The 19,375-nt window shown below is 35.7% G+C and overlaps 2 protein-coding genes across 4 annotated transcripts; both read left to right on the top strand.

Moving 5' to 3' along the window:
* The first annotated feature begins 5,739 nt into the window (after positions 1-5,739).
* On the top strand, positions 5,740-11,289 carry LOC7463637 (C2 and GRAM domain-containing protein At1g03370). Of its 2 annotated transcripts, XM_052453948.1 has the most exons (10): positions 5,740-6,127; positions 6,374-6,724; positions 7,107-8,333; positions 8,538-8,720; positions 8,885-9,168; positions 9,282-9,398; positions 9,499-9,761; positions 9,917-10,085; positions 10,238-10,510; positions 10,625-11,289. In XM_052453948.1, the coding sequence occupies exons 2-10, from the start codon at positions 6,376-6,378 to the stop codon at positions 10,814-10,816; spliced, it is 3,057 nt and encodes a 1,018-aa protein (XP_052309908.1). In that variant the 5' UTR covers positions 5,740-6,127; positions 6,374-6,375; the 3' UTR covers positions 10,817-11,289. The 2 variants fall into 2 exon arrangements, with proteins under 2 accessions (XP_052309908.1, XP_024459707.1); XM_024603939.2 differs by having other exon boundaries at positions 5,740-6,724.
* A 445-nt stretch (positions 11,290-11,734) lies between these two features.
* LOC7463636 (protein phosphatase 1 regulatory inhibitor subunit PPP1R8 homolog) lies at positions 11,735-14,518 on the top strand. 2 transcript variants are annotated; one of them, XM_024604778.2, is made up of 3 exons: positions 11,735-11,983; positions 12,410-12,950; positions 13,448-14,518. In XM_024604778.2, the coding sequence occupies exons 2-3, from the start codon at positions 12,484-12,486 to the stop codon at positions 14,271-14,273; spliced, it is 1,293 nt and encodes a 430-aa protein (XP_024460546.1). In that variant the 5' UTR covers positions 11,735-11,983; positions 12,410-12,483; the 3' UTR covers positions 14,274-14,518. The 2 variants fall into 2 exon arrangements, with proteins under 2 accessions (XP_024460546.1, XP_006380861.1); XM_006380799.3 differs by having other exon boundaries at positions 12,305-12,950.
* Positions 14,519-19,375: the final 4,857 nt, after the last annotated feature.

The following is a 19,375-nucleotide window of genomic DNA, read 5'->3' as shown; positions in this document are numbered from 1 at the left end:
CATTGAATAGTAAAAGGAATAGAAAATTCTGGTAAAGCTAAGACAGGAGGGCTAGTTACAGCATGTTTAAGATCTTGAAAGGCCCTTTTTGCTGATTCAGTCCATTGGAATAATTTTTTTTTAAAAGGGCTGTTAAGGGGGCTGCTATAAGTCCATATCCTTTGATAAATTTCCTGTAATATCCAGTTAAACCTAGGAATCCTCTAAGAGATTTAAGGCTGGTAGGGAATGGCCATTTAAGCATTGCTTCAATTTTGGTAGGATCAGCTTGTACCCCATCTTTTGAGATTAAGTGACCAAGATACTCAATTTCAGCACATCCAAAACAACACTTAGATTTTTTTGCAAAAAGCTGGTGTTGTTTTAAAATGTCCAAAACAATTTGTAAATGATGAACATGGTCAGACATATTTTTACTATAAACAAGAATGTCATAAAAAAAAACCAATATAAATTTTCGTAAATAAGGTTTAAAGATGTCATTCATAAGACTTTGGAAGGTTGCCGGAGCGTTGGTAAGCCCGAAGGGCATTACCAAGAATTCATAATGGCCTTCGTGGGTACGGAAGGCTGTTTTAGGTATATCCTCTGGTTGAACCCTAATTTGGTGATATCCCGACCTTAGATCCAGCTTACTAAAGATGGTTGATCCATGAAGCTCATCAAGAAGTTCGTCAACTATAGGTATAGGAAATTTAACCTTAATGGTTTCTTTGTTAAGGGCTCTATAGTCAACACAAAGCCTCCAACTTCCATCATGTTTTCTTACTAATAAGACCTGGGGATGAGAATGGACTTTGGCTAGGTCTAACAATACCAGATTGTAACATTTCATGTACTATTTTTTCAATTTCAGATTTTTTAAAGTAAGGGTATCTATAAGGTCCTACACAAACTGGTTTTGCACCTGACTGTAATACAATATGGTGGTCATGATTTCGAGTAGGGGGTAATCCCTTGGGTTCTAAAAACACTTCTGAATATCGGTTAAGAAGGTCAAATATTTGTGGCTCAACAGAAGTTTCAATAGACAGCAAACTGGAATTTTCAAAATCAATAAACTGAATAACTAGTCCTCTTTTATTTTGCCTAGAAACTTTACCAAATTTTTCTCCTTCTACTAATGAGATACCAGTTGATGTCATACCTTGTAGTCTTCTAGGATTGTCCATGACTGAGAACTCCATTTGAAGTCGTGAGAAATTCCAAAGGATAGGTCCCAATGTTTGAAGCCATTGAACACCCAAAACAATATCACATCCCCCCAGGGTCAAAATATAAAAATCAATGGTATAGAGATTACCCTGTATGTGTAAAGGTACTGCTGCACAACTCCCATCACTACGAATTGCTTGCCCGTTAGCCACTTTGACAGAAAGTCTTTCTGTTGGATCAGATGGTAGATGAACCCTTTGAACAACAGATGGATCCATGAAATTGTGTGTACTTCCCGTATCAACCAGGATAACTACTGCTCTTCCACAAATGTGCCCCACAAACCTCATTGTTTTTGGGTTTGGTGATCCAGATAATGCATGGATGGATATTCCAGGTTCTAAATCCACTATAAGTGTTTCTTCCTTAGACTTGCCAGCATTCCCGTCTGCAACTTCAGATTTGGGCACCTCATCATCACTTGATTCATCACACTCCATGATAAATAGTCGAGCTGACTTGCACTTATGCCCCTGAGCCCATTTGTCATCACAATTATAACAAAGCCCCTTATCCCGTCGCACTTTCATTTGGCTTGGTGATAACCTCTGTATTGGAACAATGGCCCTTTTTTCATGTGGGTTTGAAGATCCAATAGCCAAACGAGTAGGAATAGACCCTGCTTTTGCAGTTCTCCTAAGGGCAGCAACATTCTCTTCTTGCATTTTTGCTAACCCAAAAGCAATATGTAAATTTGAAGGATTTAACATACGTACCATAAACCGAATATCTTCCCGCAACCCACTTAGGAAACAACTGAGTTTGTAAGACTCAGCCAGTCCTCTAAGTTGGTTTGAAAGAGCCTCAAATTGGCTCTTATAATCTTCCACTGTTGAAGTTTGCTTCAGCCGAATAAGAGCTTCCATGGGATCTTCATAAGGTGATGACCCAAACCTTGTCTGAAGTGCACGTACAAATCCTTCCCAACTACTAATTCCTCCTGCAGCTTCAATGTCCTGGAACCAAACCAAGGCCTTCCCTTCCATATGAAAGGATGCCAATAAGACTCTATGATGCGGATTGGTTTGATGATAATTGAAGAATTGATTAGCTCGATAGACCCACCCACTGGGATCTTCTCCTTGAAATTTAGGGAAATCCAATCGCACTGCGCGAGTCTGAATTCCCCCATTATCTTCAAAAAGAGGATTAGTCATTTGTCGTGTAGATCCTTCTGGATCATCAGAATTATGCACAGTCTTCATCTGTACCAATGTCTTCACATTCGAGGCAACCACTTCTAATTGATGGGCCAGCCCTTCAACCATTTGTTGCAAAGAATTATGATTTTGCTGATACTGCTCTTGATTTTGTTTGACAGTTGCCAAAGATTCTGCAAGCTGGGAATATCTGGTACCTGCACCCTCAGCCATTGGAACTTGGCTCTGATACCAATTGTCAAGTACAACTAGAAAAAGAGTAGGATTAATTCGAGGAAATCCACAGCCTCCAATATTTCACTAATTGCAAATGTTTTCGATGCCTTTCTCATTAACAAGAAGACTTTAAATACAACTGGAATAACAACTGACCGGATTACCAGCACTAAAAAATAGCATAACTACTTATGCTGAATTCAACAGATTAGAAACAAGTCTTAACCTGATGCCACGTATAATTATTGGATTCAATATCAAACTCAACTGGACTCTGGACTTAACTAAATTAAATAATAAGCAAATAAATACTGGGGTCTTTATGCAGCCATAACTCAGCTCTGGTGACATGACATTGTGCACATAACAAAAAACCCCTTGACGTGGGTTATATATTTTTTTGTTTTTAAGGGTATCTTAGTAAATACACTGTGCTAACAAAGATAGAAAATTGAAAACCACTTGGACAATTAAGCAAATTTAATTTTTAAAAGTATTTTAGATATTATATTGTGCAAATAAAAATAAAAGATTAAAAAACTGTTCTAACTCCTTCAGTATAGTCGGGTCTCGTGAAAAAAGCAGATTTTTCCCAAGGAAGCAAGTTACATAGTTTTCTTCGTGGATAGCGAAATATCCATAATTTAAATTTCTAGTGTTTTACTATTCTCTTTTAGCTTTTATCTTAATGTGATCATTAGTTGTGTACACGTGGACGAACAAAGACGGTGATTTGAATTCACAAATAAAATTTGTTCGACTATTTGTTTTTACTTTTAAAACTGTGTTTGTGTGAGTGTGGTTCCAAGATGTATTAAATTCATATTTTTAGATTTTTTTAATGTTTTAAATATGTCAATATCAAAAATTTTAAAAAATTATTTTAATTTATTTTCAAATAAAAAATACTTTTAAAATGTACCTTACACTGCAATACCAAACATACATTCTAGAGGAGGCTTGTCATAACCTCTACTTCTACTTTTAGGTGTTTTTAAAAAGTATTTTTAACTTGAAAAAATATTAAATTGATATTTTTTAGTTTTTTTGTTGATTTTAATGTGCTAATATAAAAAATATTTTAATTTATTTTTAAGCAAAAAACACTTTTGAAAAATATCTTGCACCACAATACCCCACACACACTTAGACTTAGACTTAGAACCTGTTTGACATTATGGTAGCCGTTGTTTTTCAAAGTGCTTTTTATTTAAAAATACATCAAAATAATACTTTTATTTTTATTTTATTTTTAATATTAACACATTAAAATTATTCAAATATATATAAAAAAAAGAATTTGAAAAAAAAAGAAGAAATTTTTGAAAAGCATCTCTTAGACTTGATCAACATTGATGTCTAATGTTTTGACCAGGAACAGTTTCTCATTTTGTCCCATCATTAGATTAATACCAAGTCAATTGCAATCAGTTGTGATATCCCTCGTTTAATTGTTCTTTATCATTTTTGAAGCTTCTCTTTTTCCTTTTTAAATTTATCGGACTTTAACAGATAACCTCTGAAAAACACATACGCTAGCATTCAGACAAATGTCCCTTGATCTAATGGCTCGTCTTCTCAGCTAAACCCAATGAGCTGCTGTATTATCTAGTTATTACAGTGTGAGTCCTGAAACTCAATGCATACAGACATGTCCCTTGATGAAAAAACGGATCTCGATATGATAAAGAATTCAAAAGGTTCCATATATATACATATACATATATATATATTCTCCAATTATCACATAGCATACCAGAGGTTCACACGACACCTTGACCAAAATTGGTCTAAAACAAAAACAATTAAAAACACCAGCTTTTCAAGAACTAGCATGGGGTGGCGTGTGCTCCTCAGCTTGGTCCTTTGAATCACTCGTCCAGGCTTTGGCCATCCGTGCACACCAGGAGATCTCCAGCAAACTCTTCTTGTACAGTGGCGCAAGTCTCCAAAAAATCATCCTCTAGTTCATCATCACTGCCAACTCCCTGATCTTGTGAGCCTATATCATCATCAGAATGGATGGCTCCCTTCTCCGTTATTGTTCTGTCCATTATTAATGTAGTGGTCGTCTTGTTCTCGTATATAATTCTTTTCAATCTTTGGAGAAAGGTCGTAAGAGGCATAGGATTGTAGAAATCATCAAGACATAACTTCTCTAACAGTTCAGTTCTTTCATTGTCAGCAGAACTCGTCTCCAACGATACGTTCTTGTGACCATCATGATCACAACTGTTATCCACACTTGAATTGATCTTAACAGATGCTTCCTTGTTAAGGGAAACAACAAGAGAATGTAGGTTAAAGTAATCAAGACCTAGTTTATCTCCGCGGCCATCGTCATCAACATTATTATTGCTGTTAGACAGAGAAGAAGATATTGCTTCTTTCAGTTCTTGATCATTATCACATGAGTCTTGACGGCATGATGAAAAATAACTGAACTCCATGTATTCTTGAGAAGGAAATGCGAACAAAGTATAGTAACAAACAAAATTAGTGTTAATGGTTACTGAGATAAGCAGATGGTAATCGGTTTAATTTATATATAGGATGTGATCAAGTGTTCTATGAGGATTCAATCACTGAATAAATACACTTGTTTAATTCCCTCCTTAAATCAGTTTTGGAAAAGGATTTTATTTCTTCATTCTCTAAGAAGAAAACAAAGGGATTATTAAGGAGCTTGTTCCAAGCTGTGATAAAGGGCTGGAAATTTTCAAACCTAAGCATAAGATTTGAGAATAAAATTCGTAAAGAATATCAGGCTATAAAATTTAGAAAGTGGTTTTTTAGAAATTATTTTTCAGGAAATAAACATGGTATAAAAGAAAAATATTTTTCTAGAAATTAAACCAAATTTTTTTTAAATTAAAAAATGTTTTTCATTAATTATTTTTTTTAATGATAAACGAACAAAAAAAAAATTAAAAAAGTGGTTTATCAAAATCAGTTTTCTAAGGAAAAAAATAACTCTACATTTCTCTATTATTATTATTATTATTATTGTTATTATATGTTAAAATAAATGGTCAGTCAAAATGACCCACCTGGTTCGTAAAAGTCAAACATCATACGCGCACTCTTACAATAAGAAATAATTAATGAAGTCTTAAAGGCAGACAAGAAAAGTCTTCATCTTTCCCTTTCTTTATAGTTTTTCCTTATAATTTCCTCATTTTGTTTTCGATTCTTTTTAGGGTTTATCTTTCAATCCAAGCTAAATAATCTTTCCCTCCTTCAATTTATTTCTATCTCTGTTTATTTGCCATTGCTTTTTTCTGGATTTATTATTGTTAGTCTTAATCTTTAGCTAAAATTCATTTTAATTACACTGTTAATCACATTATTTGTCTTTGTTTCCTTATTAGATCACAATTATTATAAGATTCCATGAAATTTCTTTTTCAAAAGGTTTCAGTCTTAATACACCTTTTTTTTCTCCTCGTAAACCCTCTTTTTCTTCAAGGTTAGTTCATAACAATCCAAGAAGACCCTTTTTGTGGCTTATCATTTCAGGCTCGTGTAAAATCTTTGTAAGTTGCAAGGATTTTACGTTAAAAAGAATTCTGGGTTTTGTCTGTTATTGTCTGAAGTTTCTTGTAAAACTTGTTTGATCGGTTCTTTCAAATAAGAAGCGCCAAAAAAGACTTGTTTTTGGTGGTGCTGTTGTATTTTTGGCTTCAAAATATTAGTGGGTTTGATTCAGTTTTTATTTTTATTTTTTATACACACGCGCGCGCGCACTAAAGTTTAAGCCTTTTGTTTGTGTATTATGGGAGGAATGAAGCTTGTGGTTCGTCTAATAGAGGCAAGGAATTTGCCACCAACGGATCCAAATGGATTAAGAGATCCATATGCCAAGTTACAGTTAGGAAAGCAGAAATTTAAGACAAAAGTTGTAAAGAAGAACTTGAACCCAAGCTGGGGAGAGGAGTTCAGTTTTAAAGTGGAGGACTTGAATGAGGAACTTGTAGTTGGTGTCTTGGATGAAGACAAGTACTTCAACGATGATATTGTTGGGCAGATTAAGGTTCCAGTTTCGCATGTTTTTGATGCGGACAATCAGTCACTTGGCACTGTTTGGTACTCACTGCAACCCAAAAACAAGAAGTCCAGGTTCAAGGAATGCGGTATGTTGATTCCTTGTAAACCAAACTCTTGCCTTCTGTTGTTTTGTCAATTCTGTGCTTTAGTGCGTGTTACCTTTTTGAATGTATATGACTTGTGAAAGCTATTTGGTCCTCTTGTAGTAGCAATGCTTAGGTTTATTTCTGTGCTTTCCATCTTAATCTTCTGTCCTTAGCTAAGGTTGTATCCTGTTTGATGTTAGAGTTTTGATTGAGTTGTGTGTATTTGATTCTGATTTTTTTTTAACCTAGTTTAAGATCTTGCTTTGTGGATGCAGTTAAGAATTCAGATTGTGCAGTACTTGTTTAAAATGTTGTCTTGACACATTTGATGTATAACATTACTGATTGGAATTGCATGCTCATCTTTTATTTTCTCCAACAGGTGAGATTCTTTTAAGTATAAGTTTTTCTCAATCTTTTCCTGACTCAAATTGCAATGCTTCACAATCGAAGAAGAATATGGATGTAACGCGATCTCCGTCTAGGTCTTTTAATGGGACAAACAACTCATCCCCAGCAAGATTAGAAGAATCTGCTTCCTCAAAAGAAGAGAAGTTTTTTGCACAAAAGAAATTAGCTGGAAGAATTGTTCAAATATTTAACAAAAATTCAGACGTGATTTCAGTCACTACAAGTAGAAGCACTGAAATTTCAGAGCAATCAGAAACTGATGGATCTGAGGTTTGTGATGATAAGGCTGAGGACCAGTCCTCTTCTGGCAACTTTGAAGAACTTATGAAAGAGATGGAATCTAGAGATGTAGGAAGTGAAGTTCCAAATAACCTACCAGGAGGAATCCTTGTAGACCAATCATATGTGATTTCACCCCCAGATTTAAACTCTTTTTTCTTTTCACCTGATTCAAGTCTTGCCAGATTGTTGTCAGACTTTGTGGGAAATTCAGAACAGCAATTTGGTCCTTGGAGATTTGAGAATAGTAGTGAGAACTTGAAAAGAGTAATTACTTACGTAAAGGCACCAACCAAATTAGTTGGTGCTCTGAAAGCTAGTGAGGAACAAACTTATCTAAAAGCAGATGGGAAGATATTCGCTGTTTTGATCAGTGTGAGCACTCCGGATGTAATGTACGGTAGCACCTTTAAAGTTGAATTGCTTTACTGCATTACTTCTGGCCCTGAGTTGCCATCAGGAGAGAAAACTTCACATTTGGTTATATCCTGGCGCATGAACTTTTTACAAAGCTCCATGTTTAAAAGTATGATAGAAAACGGAGCCCGTTCAGGCGTAAAGGACAGTTTTGAGCAAGTTTCAACTTTTTTATCTCAAAATGTTAAGCCAGTTGATTTGAAGGACTTGGGATCTAGTAAGGAACAGGTTCTGGCTTCATTGAAGGTGGAACCCCAATCAGATGGGAAGCTGGCCATACAATATTTTGCTAACTTTACTGTAGTCTCTGCAGTTTTTATGGCATTGTATGTGTTTGTGCACGTCTGGCTAGCTGCACCCAGTGCAATTCAAGGGCTTGAATTTGTTGGGCTTGACTTACCAGATTCAATTGGTGAAGTCATTGTGTGTGGTGTCCTGACTCTTCAGTGTGAAAGGGTGTTAGGGTTACTTTCACGCTTCATGCAAGCTAGAGCTCAAAAAGGTAATAGTCAAACCGTGTACTCCCTCTTTTCTGCAGGTCTTAACTATTCATAAACTACGCAATTCTACTGTCTGCCTCTGGCTGAATGCCTGGGGTGTCTATATATTGTTTAACTATTGTTTGTTTCGAGCAGCAGTTAGTTAATTTAACTTTATATTGTTAGTCTTGCTGTCATTTGATTTTTTCTTGTGTATCTAATAACAGGCACCGATCATGGAGTAAAAGCACAAGGAGATGGCTGGGTGCTTACGGTTGCCTTGATTGAGGGAAGTCATTTGCCGGCTGTTGATTCTAGTGGCTTCTGTGACCCATACGTGGTATTCACCTGCAATGGGAAAACTAGAACAAGCTCAATCAAGTTTCAGAAATCTGATCCTCTGTGGAATGGTCAGTATGTCCTATATCAATTTTCCATATAGATGCATTTTTTTCCCCTAAAATGTTATGCAATTGTATGAATCATGCATTGAAAGGCTTTTAAATTCTGTGAAAAATATGATTCAAACCATGTTTTAATTGATCATCTTGATAAAACACCTTGGATGTTGCAGAAATATTCGAATTTGATGCCATGGATGATCCTCCTTCTGTGCTGGATGTGGAAGTTTATGATTTTGATGGGCCTTTTAATGAATCCATGTCCTTGGGACATACAGAGATTAATTTTGTAAAATCTAATCTATCAGATTTAGCTGATGTGTGGGTTCCTCTTCAAGGAAAGTTAGCACAAGCATGTCAGTCTAGGCTGCACTTAAGGATTTTCTTGAACAATACGAGAGGTAGCAATGTTGTTAAAGAGTACTTAAGTAAGATGGAGAAAGAGGTGGGGAAGAAGGTAAATAGTTGGCTGTTCTGCCCTGGAGTTTCAATTTGTTAATGCACTGTACATCTTGTGTGTATTCTGCTTGTGCTCTGTTACCTACATAAATTGTTAATGGGATTTTGTAGATAAATTTGCGTTCTCCTCAAACAAATTCAGCCTTCCAGAAGGTTTTTGGGCTTCCACCAGAGGAATTCCTTATCAATGACTTCACCTGTCACTTAAAACGAAAGATGCCATTACAGGTGCTGTTAGTGTAATTATACATCTCAAGTTTGTTATCTACAAGTTTAAATTTTGCTCCTTCCTAAGCTTTTTAGCATGAGTTGTGATTGTATCTTACAGGGTCGGCTGTTTCTTTCAGCAAGAATAATTGGATTCTATGCAAATTTATTTCGGCAGAAGACTAAATTTTTTTTCCTTTGGGAGGACATAGTTGATATCCAAGTTGATACTCCTACTCTATCATCAATGGGTAGTCCAGTTATCGTTATAACTCTCCGACAAGGCAGAGGTATGGATGCCAGGCATGGAGCCAAGACAATTGATGATGAAGGGAGGCTGAAGTTTCATTTCCAGTCTTTTGTATCTTTTAATGTAGCAAATAGGTAAAAAACAAATGTTATATAGGACCTTTGGTCTTTCTTTTACTGAAAACTACTACATCATCATAACTGTGAAAATAATGGATAGGAGCAGGACAACTGTGACACATAGTATTTTAATCTTCTTCTTGTTTTTTTTTTCTTTTTGCACTGAATAGGACAATCATGGCTTTGTGGAAGGCCAGATCATTGAGTCCTGAACAGAAGGTGCAAATAGTTGAAGAAGAATCAGAAACCAAATTCCTTCAAACTGAGGAGAGTGGGTCTTTCTTGGGTCTTGAGGATGTCAGCATGTCTGAGGTTTATGCTTGTTCCCTTTCTGTCCCTGTAAGCTCTCTTTCTCTCTCTTCCAATTGTTTTAGCTTGCATGCATATTATTCATACATGCCATAATCATGCCTATACATTTTGGATTTGTTTATCTTAGTCTGCACATTGTGAAAATATGTGTTTGTCTGATCGTGGATATTGTGTTTTAGATCAATTTCTTATCGGAGCTGTTTGGTGGGGGTGAATTGGATCGTAAAGTAATGGAGAAAGCTGGTTGTCTTAGCTATTCTTACACCCCATGGGAATCAGTGAAGACTGAAGTATACGAGAGGCAATTATATTACAGATTTGATAAGCACGTATCTCGTTTTGGAGGAGAGGTCACAAGTACACAGCAGAAATACCCCCTCTCTGATAGGAAAGGTTGGATTGTCGAAGAGGTTATGACTCTTCATGGAGTTCCCCTGGGTGACTTTTTTAATGTATGGCTAGAAACTTGATTAACTCTGCTCCCCACTTTTGGCTTTTATTTTCTATTTGCGGTGTTCTTTCTTCCTCATAATTGATAACTTTAACTTTCCTTCATCTTTTTGAAGCTTCACCTGAGATATCAAATTGAGGATTTTCCCTCAAGACTGAAGGGCTGTCATGTGCGTGTATCCATGGGAATCGCATGGCTGAAAAGTTCCTGGCATCAAAAAAGGATTTCAAAGAACATCATCTCAAGCCTGCAAGATCGTCTGAAGTTGATATTTAATGCAGTTGAAAAGGAGTTTGCAAATAGATAACGAATGGTTTTCGGGCTGCTTCTCAATATTTTATATGATGGGGGCGTAGTTGGAGATGGCTGAGTGTTCGTATACACCTTCAGCACCAAACCAACTCTCTCTGTCCATTTTCATCGGGGTAGTGATATCGGTTTTAGATATTGAATGACTGTTCATGATTGTGTATCCAGCCATGTGCTCCGTTCTCTCCACGTTGATGTTGTTGCAGCATTTTGTTCGATCTGCCCTACTTTGGTTTGAACCCAAATTGGAGGAATCGTGGGACTTCAGAGTTGAACTTAATGGAGACTAGTTTAGTTCCTTCCACTTTTGTAGACATTCTAAAATGATATCGAGCCCCGTGCTATAACCAGCTCTGTCAGCAGCAGGGTTATATATACATACTCTGTAAATGTAGATAATCCAGAATCTCAACTGACTAGAACAGCTTGTGCAGTTTCTTCTGATATTGCCAAGGATTTATTTTTTTATCATTATCTTTATTTTTCTAACCAGACATTATTTTATCCATGTTTTGTTGATGTTGAAACATTAACCAAACACAACCTTAATTATTATCATAACCAAATACAACCTTAATTATGATCATTGGAGTGCTTACGAGGATGGTGAGTGATTATAGGGTCTCAAGGATATTTTATCTCTTAAAACTTGAAAAGAAAAAAATTGATGAAAGCTGATTTTATATTTTCCTTTTTAACTAAAAATACAAAGTAAAAAAAAAGGAAGGAAAACTTCATTATCATCACATGATTCTTAATTTAAGCAACAAACAACAAAGTTGTCTCAACTTTCCTACAAGGCCTAAATATACCATTGAAGGAGCAACTTTGTCTGGTATCGAATAAGTTTTTGGATGAAATTGATAAAAATTAGATAATTTCAGATGAAATTGAGAATTAAGTAATGATACTTTATGATGGAATGGAAAACGAGTTTGAGCAAAAGAATATAATTGGTATAAAACTAAACATAGGGACAGTTTCTGTAAACTAAAAAAGAGAAGCAAAATCGAAGGCACGAAACATTAAAATTAAAAGAAAAGAAAAGCGAAGCTTGAAGGAAGCAGCTTTGTTTCTGTGCTTGGGGCTGGCTTTTGCTGCTGCGTGGCCCTCCCCCTCACTCCATAGCTAACACACTCTAACATCCCAGAAGAAACAGCTTCAGGTAAACTCCCAAGAACCCAACTCCTTGTTTAGATTAGATTTCATCAAGCTTAGAAAAGACGAATTCTTTTTTGCCTTCTTAATTAATATCTGATCAAGGGTCGATTTATATCCTTTTCTCTCTCTTTATTGTCTATTAAATATTCCTACTGTTATTTCTTTAAAAAGGGTCATGTAAAGTTTGCTTCTTTGGAATCCAAAATCTTTGGACTGATAGCTATGTGAATGAAATCTGGGTTTTTTGATTGACAAGTTTAGTTTTTTAGTTACTTTTGTCTATAGAAGATAACCTAGATCTCTATTATATTGTATTTGAATTTAGGGTTTTGGATGCGAGGGTGTGATGCTGCTTTATCTTGTTGATCGGTTTCATTTGAAGGATATGCAAATTTGAATATCTGGGTTGGTTTCTTTTTTGATGCTACAGCCACATTGCAGTCCTGTTTAGCTGAGGAATCTTATTGAGGAACTATATTTGATATAATCAGGGGGGGACAGAGAATGTATGGTAGAGCAGGTCTTGAGAGATTTAAAAAAGCTGAATCTACTGAACCCTTCTCAGTGTCTGTCAATTCGGCTCCCAAAACCACTACACTACCTGCTACTAAAACTGTTACACAACCCTCAGTTCAGTATTCGCAATCTAAGACACAATCCCAGTTCCGAGACCAACCTCATGCTGCTCAAAAACCTGAGGTGCCAGAAGCTGGGCCATTGTTGGGCAATACTCAGCCAGTGACGCAAGTTGGTGGAGGGCAGTCAACTTGGCAGCCACCAGATTGGGCAATTGAGCCTCGACCAGGAGTTTATTATCTTGAGGTTTTGAAGGATGGAGAGGTTCTTGATCGGATTAATTTGGATAGGCGGAGGCATATCTTTGGGAGGCAAATTCCTACTTGTGATTTTGTGCTTGATCATCAGTCTGTTTCACGCCAACATGCTGTTGTAATTCCTCACAAGAATGGAAGGTTAGATCCTTGCTCTAGTTTTTATTGATGCTGCTTTGCTTGGCCTCTTGTTTTAGTTGTGTATAATTTCTGCCTTTGAACATCATTGCGATTTTTCTTATAATTGTCATCATCATAGATGTTATAGGCTATGATGTTCCTGTATTAAGCATGAGTGTGCTGAATATGATGGTTCTTTCACTAAGAGTTGGTTGATCAGCTCTGGTACAGTCATGTAGTTAGGTACAAGTATGGCATGGACAAGATAATAACGATGGCAAAATAGTAACAAATAGTAATTACTAATTTTAACCCTGAAATGGAAACTAGATTGGTATTTCCTATTGGTATCTGTTTCAGTAAAGATGTTTCTCATTTAAGGATCAGGAATGTGAAGATAAAGTCAATTTTGGAGAAGGTTTATAGCTAAATGATCTGGATTGTCAATCCAGTAATGTTCATCGTAGCTTTCTTAAGCTCACAAGTTTTGTAACTCATGTGCGTCTCATCTTCTGCAGCATATTTGTGATTGATTTGGGGTCTGCACATGGAACATTTGTGGCAAATGAGCGGTTGACCAAAGATACCCCTGTTGAGCTGGAAGTGGGGCAGTCTTTGCGGTTTGCTGCATCAACACGAACTTATATCCTGAGAAAGAATGACGCAGCTCTTTTTCCTCATCCTCCACCACCCTCAGATATTAACATACCACCACCTCCTGATCCATCTGATGAAGAAGCTGTTGTAGCATATAATACTTTTTTAAATCGTTACGGTCTAAATAAGCCTGATCTATCAACTAAATCAAGTGAATCCAGTGATTCATTAAGCAGAAGACATGATGACCTGCAATCGGAGAGAGCTGCTAAGAGAATCAAGAAAGCAAGGGTTGTTTTCAGGGATCAAGTTGGGGGTGAGCTGGTTGAAGTTGTTGGTATTTCAGATGGTGCAGATGTAGAAACAGAGCCTGGTCCAATAGGTGTAAAAGAAGGAAGTCTTGTTGGAAAATATGAATCTCTTGTACAGGTTACTGTAATACCCAAAGGTAAGGAACAATTCTCAGCAAAGGAAAACAATGCTTCACAAAAAGGTGTCACTAGTAAATTACAACAAGTCTTGAATAAGGTTAAAGCTGCTCCAAAAATTGGGATGTATGATGACCTTTATGGAGAATCATTTGCTGGAAAAGTGGGTTCTTCCTGGGCATATTCTTCTGATAGTTCTGCTGGTAATGCAGCTTCTCCGACTAAAGATGGCCAAGGGAATGCCACTGGTTCTTTGAGTGGAAATCCTCAAAATAACTTGAGCTTTTACGACGACGACGACGATTTATTTGGTGACTAGTTGAAGCGAGGGAGCACATTGTTGCCACACCATGTCCCAAGGTAATAGCCATTAGAGGCCATTGTTTCCCATGTAATTTGGAAATTTTGTTGTATTTTACCAGCAATTTTTTTTATTCTGTGTAATGGCAACTGCTCATTTGGGCTATATTTTGTAACTCGCACCTTTTAGCCTTCAAACTTGTGTTAACCTAGAGGAAATGGAGTAGAATTAAGTCGTGGCCAGTTTTTTAGCTGCTTATCAAACTCTTCCGTGGTGAATCATCTCCTACTTGATGTGCTTGCACTATGCATATTGGTGCTAGGAAGCTCATGGTAATTTGGCAAAGGTACTGACAGTAGAAAAATCTTTTCTCTCCCGAAACAACTTGGGCTTCCTCAACAGTCATTTCCTCATGTTCTCATTTCAGCGTTGTCCATGCAACACATTGGCACCGTGGGATTTATATTGAATGACATAAGGTATAGATAGACTACAGTGTAGCTCCTTTTCGTGATGAGCACAAAATCCAGGGTTAACTAATTCATCCTAAGGTCAGAAGATTGAAGAATTTTACTGTTTCTTTCCTACTCTCTTCAATATCTCAAGTAAAACTCAAGCGCAATGTTTCTCTTTTTTCTCCAAATTTTAGAGCAGTGATCACATCCTGAACTCAAAGAAGATAAAGCATGAAAATGACATAAGAGTGATTCCGAGTGCTTTGAAAGCATTTTATTGACTTTACTGTGAATGTTATCATCATCTCAACTCGAGTCGAGAGTCCGTTGAAGGGAGAAAAAAGAGAGATTGTTGTGCAACACTACTTTCTGGATGCCATTATAGTTTCCACTTAAAATATATTGGTTTGCATCATCTTATCGTATATAGTAATAATTTTTTTAGCTCCTGAAAATGGATGTTCCAAAAAATTGAGTAATTGACAGCTTTGTTTTTACTCTCAAGGGAAAGTATCTCCACAATTTCCTGCAGAGAGCCAATCTAATAATACCAAGTGTTTTTCTGGCTATTGCTTAAAGCAAGGAGCAATAGCCCAGAGCCAGCATTCATTTTTCAGGGCAATAGACTGAAAAGGCTCCGTGGATGATCCCACACACAATATTCATCATCACATCCTTTTCTTCTGAAAGAATGGTAGAAACTAAAACAGGAGAGTATTGCTCTTGGGTGCACAGACATGGCATGGGATTCAAAATTCAACGGTGAGAAAGAGATGCAAAGCTGAAATGCCACCATGGACTCGATGAATGTTAGGCTCACTTGCCACAATAGAAGACCATGCGGTGGCATCAACCAATCTTGGCTGCCCAAATGTGAGAAAAAAAGGGTTCCTCTTCTACTCTCCGGGACAATATTGTAGGGCCAAATGATATAGACTATAGAGTGGAGATTGACTAGTGGCATATACCTAATACCTCTGCCTAACCTTTCATTGAAACCGAGGTTTGCAGAACTTCCTCGATTGTCCTTGTTATCATGTTCTCTCCATGGATGTTCTATCTTTTTTTCTTTTTTTTTAATAATACATAACACATCCGTGATTCATGTTTGCTATCAATGAAACTCTGCCACACACACCCTAACACAGAAACTCTGCCATAGACGCCCTAAACCTAGCCTTGGCATCATGTTTTGCTGCCGACATGGTAAGCTAAAAACCAATGGATCCAAGTTGTTGAAATGACAAGCTTGACAGATGCTCTCATTAGTAGAGGTTCGATCCATTACTACTACTTTATCCTGCAACGAGAAAAGGACGGGTCACTTTAACAAAGCCTTGTATTCCATCTAACTTGAAGAAAGGAGTTAATTTCTTTATCTCCTTCATAGATCATGGGAATTTGAATCATATACCAGTAATATTTTTGGGTGCAATTTCTACATTATTACCAAAACTTACTAGAATCCCTCAATTTCTATATTATAGCTTCTCTTTATCAAAGTTGAATTTGATTTTAGCACATGAAAATTAGTTCACAAGTCGAAGCTCAACGAAGACAATGGGAACACATGGGGTAAGTAAGACAATAAAGATAAAAGATACGTGTCTTTTCATATTTATAGTTTTAAAATAAAAGAAATTTACTTCTATCATATATATCACTAATCAAAATTAATCTAAAAAGTTTATATATAATTAAGGATGGATGCTGAATTAATTCATCCAAGGTTACATAATCAATAAAAGGTAAGAATTTAAGTCACACTGCTTCGTATAATTAGCATTATAGATAGTAAATTAGATCATTGGCCGGAGTGCTAGGTTAAATTTAATATTTTTTAATGTGAAAAAAAATTTTAGATGTTATTAATATTTTTTTAATAAAAACAAATTTAAATTGTGTAGAGATTTACGTGATGTGATCCAATTGACTAGATAAGTCTAAAGACAATTTAAATGACTAATAGAAACATAGTTTGACTCAAAATAAATATTCAAGATGATATTTTTTTTATAAATATTGAGTCGATAATATATTATATTGATTTGGGTTAATCCGAGATAACTTACCAATCCGATGTCAGGTTAGGAGACCATAATAACCTAAAAAGAGAGCAAGTTAAAACAAATTATGAAGCCAAGTTTTTAATAAATTCAATATTGAATAATGAAATTAAAAAAATCTAATTAAAAAATGATCTGAGTTAATCCGAGTTAACCTGTCAAATTCGTGACTCGGCTTATAAGATCAAGGTAACCAAATAGAAAGAAAATTGAAACAAATTATGAAACTTAATTCTCAATCAAACTCAGTTTGAAAAATAAAATCGAAAAAAATAAATAAATTAAAAGACTCAAGTCAAATTCGTGGTTCGGACCATAACACTAGAATAACCTTATCAAAATCAAACTAATATTTTTTTAAGGCTTAACCCCCAATAAACTTAACATTAAAGGAAGGAATTGAAATTGAAAAATCGATTAAAAAATATAATTTTAGTCAACTTGAGTTAACTTGCTAAATCCGTGACCTGAGTCATGAGATGAGAATAACCCTGTAGAAAGTAAACCAAAACAATTTAATAAGCTTAATTTACAATCAAGTCAATATCGAATGATCAAATTGAAATAAAAAAGAAATTAATTAAGTAAAGGAAAAAAATTCGAGTCAGCCCGTCAAACTGGCATTCCGGTCATGAGACCGGGATAACCTTATAAAAAATAAAATTAAAATAAATAAATAAATTAAAAGACTCGAGTCAAATTCGTGGTTCGGACCATAACACTAGGATAACCTTATCAAAATCAAACTAATATTTTTTTAAGGCTTAACCCCCAATAAACCCAACATAAAGGAAGGAATTGAAATTGAAGAATCGATTAAAAAAGACAATTTTAGTCAACCTGGGTTAACTCGCTAAATCCGTGACTTGAGTCATAAGATGAGAATAACCTTGTAGAAAGCAAACCAAAACAATTTAATAAGCTTAATTTACAATCAAGTTAATATCGAAGGATCAAATTGAAATAAAAAAGAAGTCAATTAAGAAAAGGAAAAAAATTCGAGTCAACCCGTCAAACCGGCATTTAGATCATGAGACTAAAATAACCTTATAAAAAAAATAAAGATAAATTCTCAATAAATATAATGTTAAAATATAGAATTGGAATTAAAAAAAATAAAAACAAGGAAGAAAACAAATACAGTAAAATTCCTTTTTTAAAATTTTTTTTTATTAATTGTTAACAGAAAAGCACATGAAGGAATGGTTAAGAGAGGGTCAAGGGGATAAACATCAGCTACTTTCTAGCACAAAGTCAGATGGTCGGTTAGCTTGGTGCCCTTTTCAAAACTGAAAAGTAATCAAGGATGATGATGATGATGGTAAACATGCAATTGATTAGGCTCGTCTATCATCGCTGTCTTGTCATGACATCATCCACTTTGATCTCCAAATTAAAACCAAAGTGTATTATTTTGTGTTTCTGTAGCTTTTACTGTTATCATTTGGTTAAGAAAAGTGATAAATTATATTTCTTTTTAATCAAGATCGATCGAGTTCTAAAGACAAAACACAACCATACAAAGCATCTTAACAGTTAAGACATCACATCCACCTCTTCGACTTTCCCTCCTCCCCTTGTAAGGACTTGGAGTGGTGAATGGAGTAAAGAAGATGGATCCAAAAAAACACAATCTTTTTTAAATCAAAGCAACAAAAAGAGGAGAAGGGATTGACGCGAGCACACGTGAAATGCTAAGCAGCAGATTAATGGTGGCATTGAAGACCGAAGAGAACCGCTTGTCTGGTGTTCGGCCTCCAACAGTGCAGAGCAGGCAAATCCTATCGTCCTCACCGGCTGCTATAGGAACCAGAGGAATCCAACGGCATAAGGACAGCACACGTGGCCGACATGCAAATCAAGGCAAGGACTAGATGAAAGAAGAGAATATCATTAAGCTAGCTAGTGGAGAGGAGCATGATGACGAATAGCACAGTGGATCCTTCTTGCTTTGCTTGGTCCCACTTGTAAGACTTTATATATATATATATATTTTTTTTTTTTTCCCATTGTTTTAAAAAGGGACCGCAGTTGAAGAAAAAATAAAAAAACTCTCTTTATTCGGTCAAGAACTCGTGGATTTTATATGTTTTAAATTTAACTTCTTAATCCGTATTCGAAACCTTACATCAATTCGACTCCCCATTTGAATTTTAAAACTATACATATCTCCGCTTCACATTCTTTTAAGATTAATTTTCCTGTACAGAAATTCGATCCATGTTGCTAGGATGTGATTTTTTCATGTGATTAGAGGGTTAACAAATTCATAATTATGTCCAAGCATCTGAAATCAAACACAGACATTCTAAAACAAAATTATAAAGTGTAGAAACAACATAAAATTCAATCCATTTCTTGTTCAAATATTCATGAGAATTTATCTCCCTTGAGGTTCTTAACCACGAGGCAAAACCAAACCATAATTGGTTAAATCTCTTAAAAGTGATAGGAGAAGCACTTTTTTTGGTAGCTATAAGCATTGTTCAATTGCATTTTGCATGCTTTCCGAGAGATTAATCATAGAGCACCAATTTCCAGCATAAGAAAAGGTGACTGCTATCTCCTGTTTGCTCCCTCATTTTGCTTTTTTCTAAAT

The sequence above is a fragment of the Populus trichocarpa genome, chromosome 6 (genome assembly GCF_000002775.5).
Source record: "Populus trichocarpa isolate Nisqually-1 chromosome 6, P.trichocarpa_v4.1, whole genome shotgun sequence".
Taxonomy (NCBI): Eukaryota; Viridiplantae; Streptophyta; class Magnoliopsida; order Malpighiales; family Salicaceae; genus Populus; species Populus trichocarpa.
Note: the sequence above shows the minus strand (reverse complement) of the source record. Positions and strands in the feature narration are given on the sequence as shown.

Excerpts from the sequence above, each read along its gene's own strand:
- LOC7463636 (XM_024604778.2), top strand. The coding sequence starts at position 12,484 with ATGTATGGTAGAGCAGGTCTTGAGAGATTTAAAAAAGCTGAATCTACT. Across the intron at positions 12,951-13,447 it reads ATTCCTCACAAGAATGGAAG|CATATTTGTGATTGATTTGG; the intron begins GTTAGATCCTTG and ends CATCTTCTGCAG.
- LOC7463637 (XM_024603939.2), top strand. The coding sequence starts at position 6,367 with ATGGGAGGAATGAAGCTTGTGGTTCGTCTAATAGAGGCAAGGAATTTG. Across the intron at positions 9,169-9,281 it reads AGAAAGAGGTGGGGAAGAAG|ATAAATTTGCGTTCTCCTCA; the intron begins GTAAATAGTTGG and ends GGGATTTTGTAG. Across the intron at positions 9,399-9,498 it reads AACGAAAGATGCCATTACAG|GGTCGGCTGTTTCTTTCAGC; the intron begins GTGCTGTTAGTG and ends TGTATCTTACAG.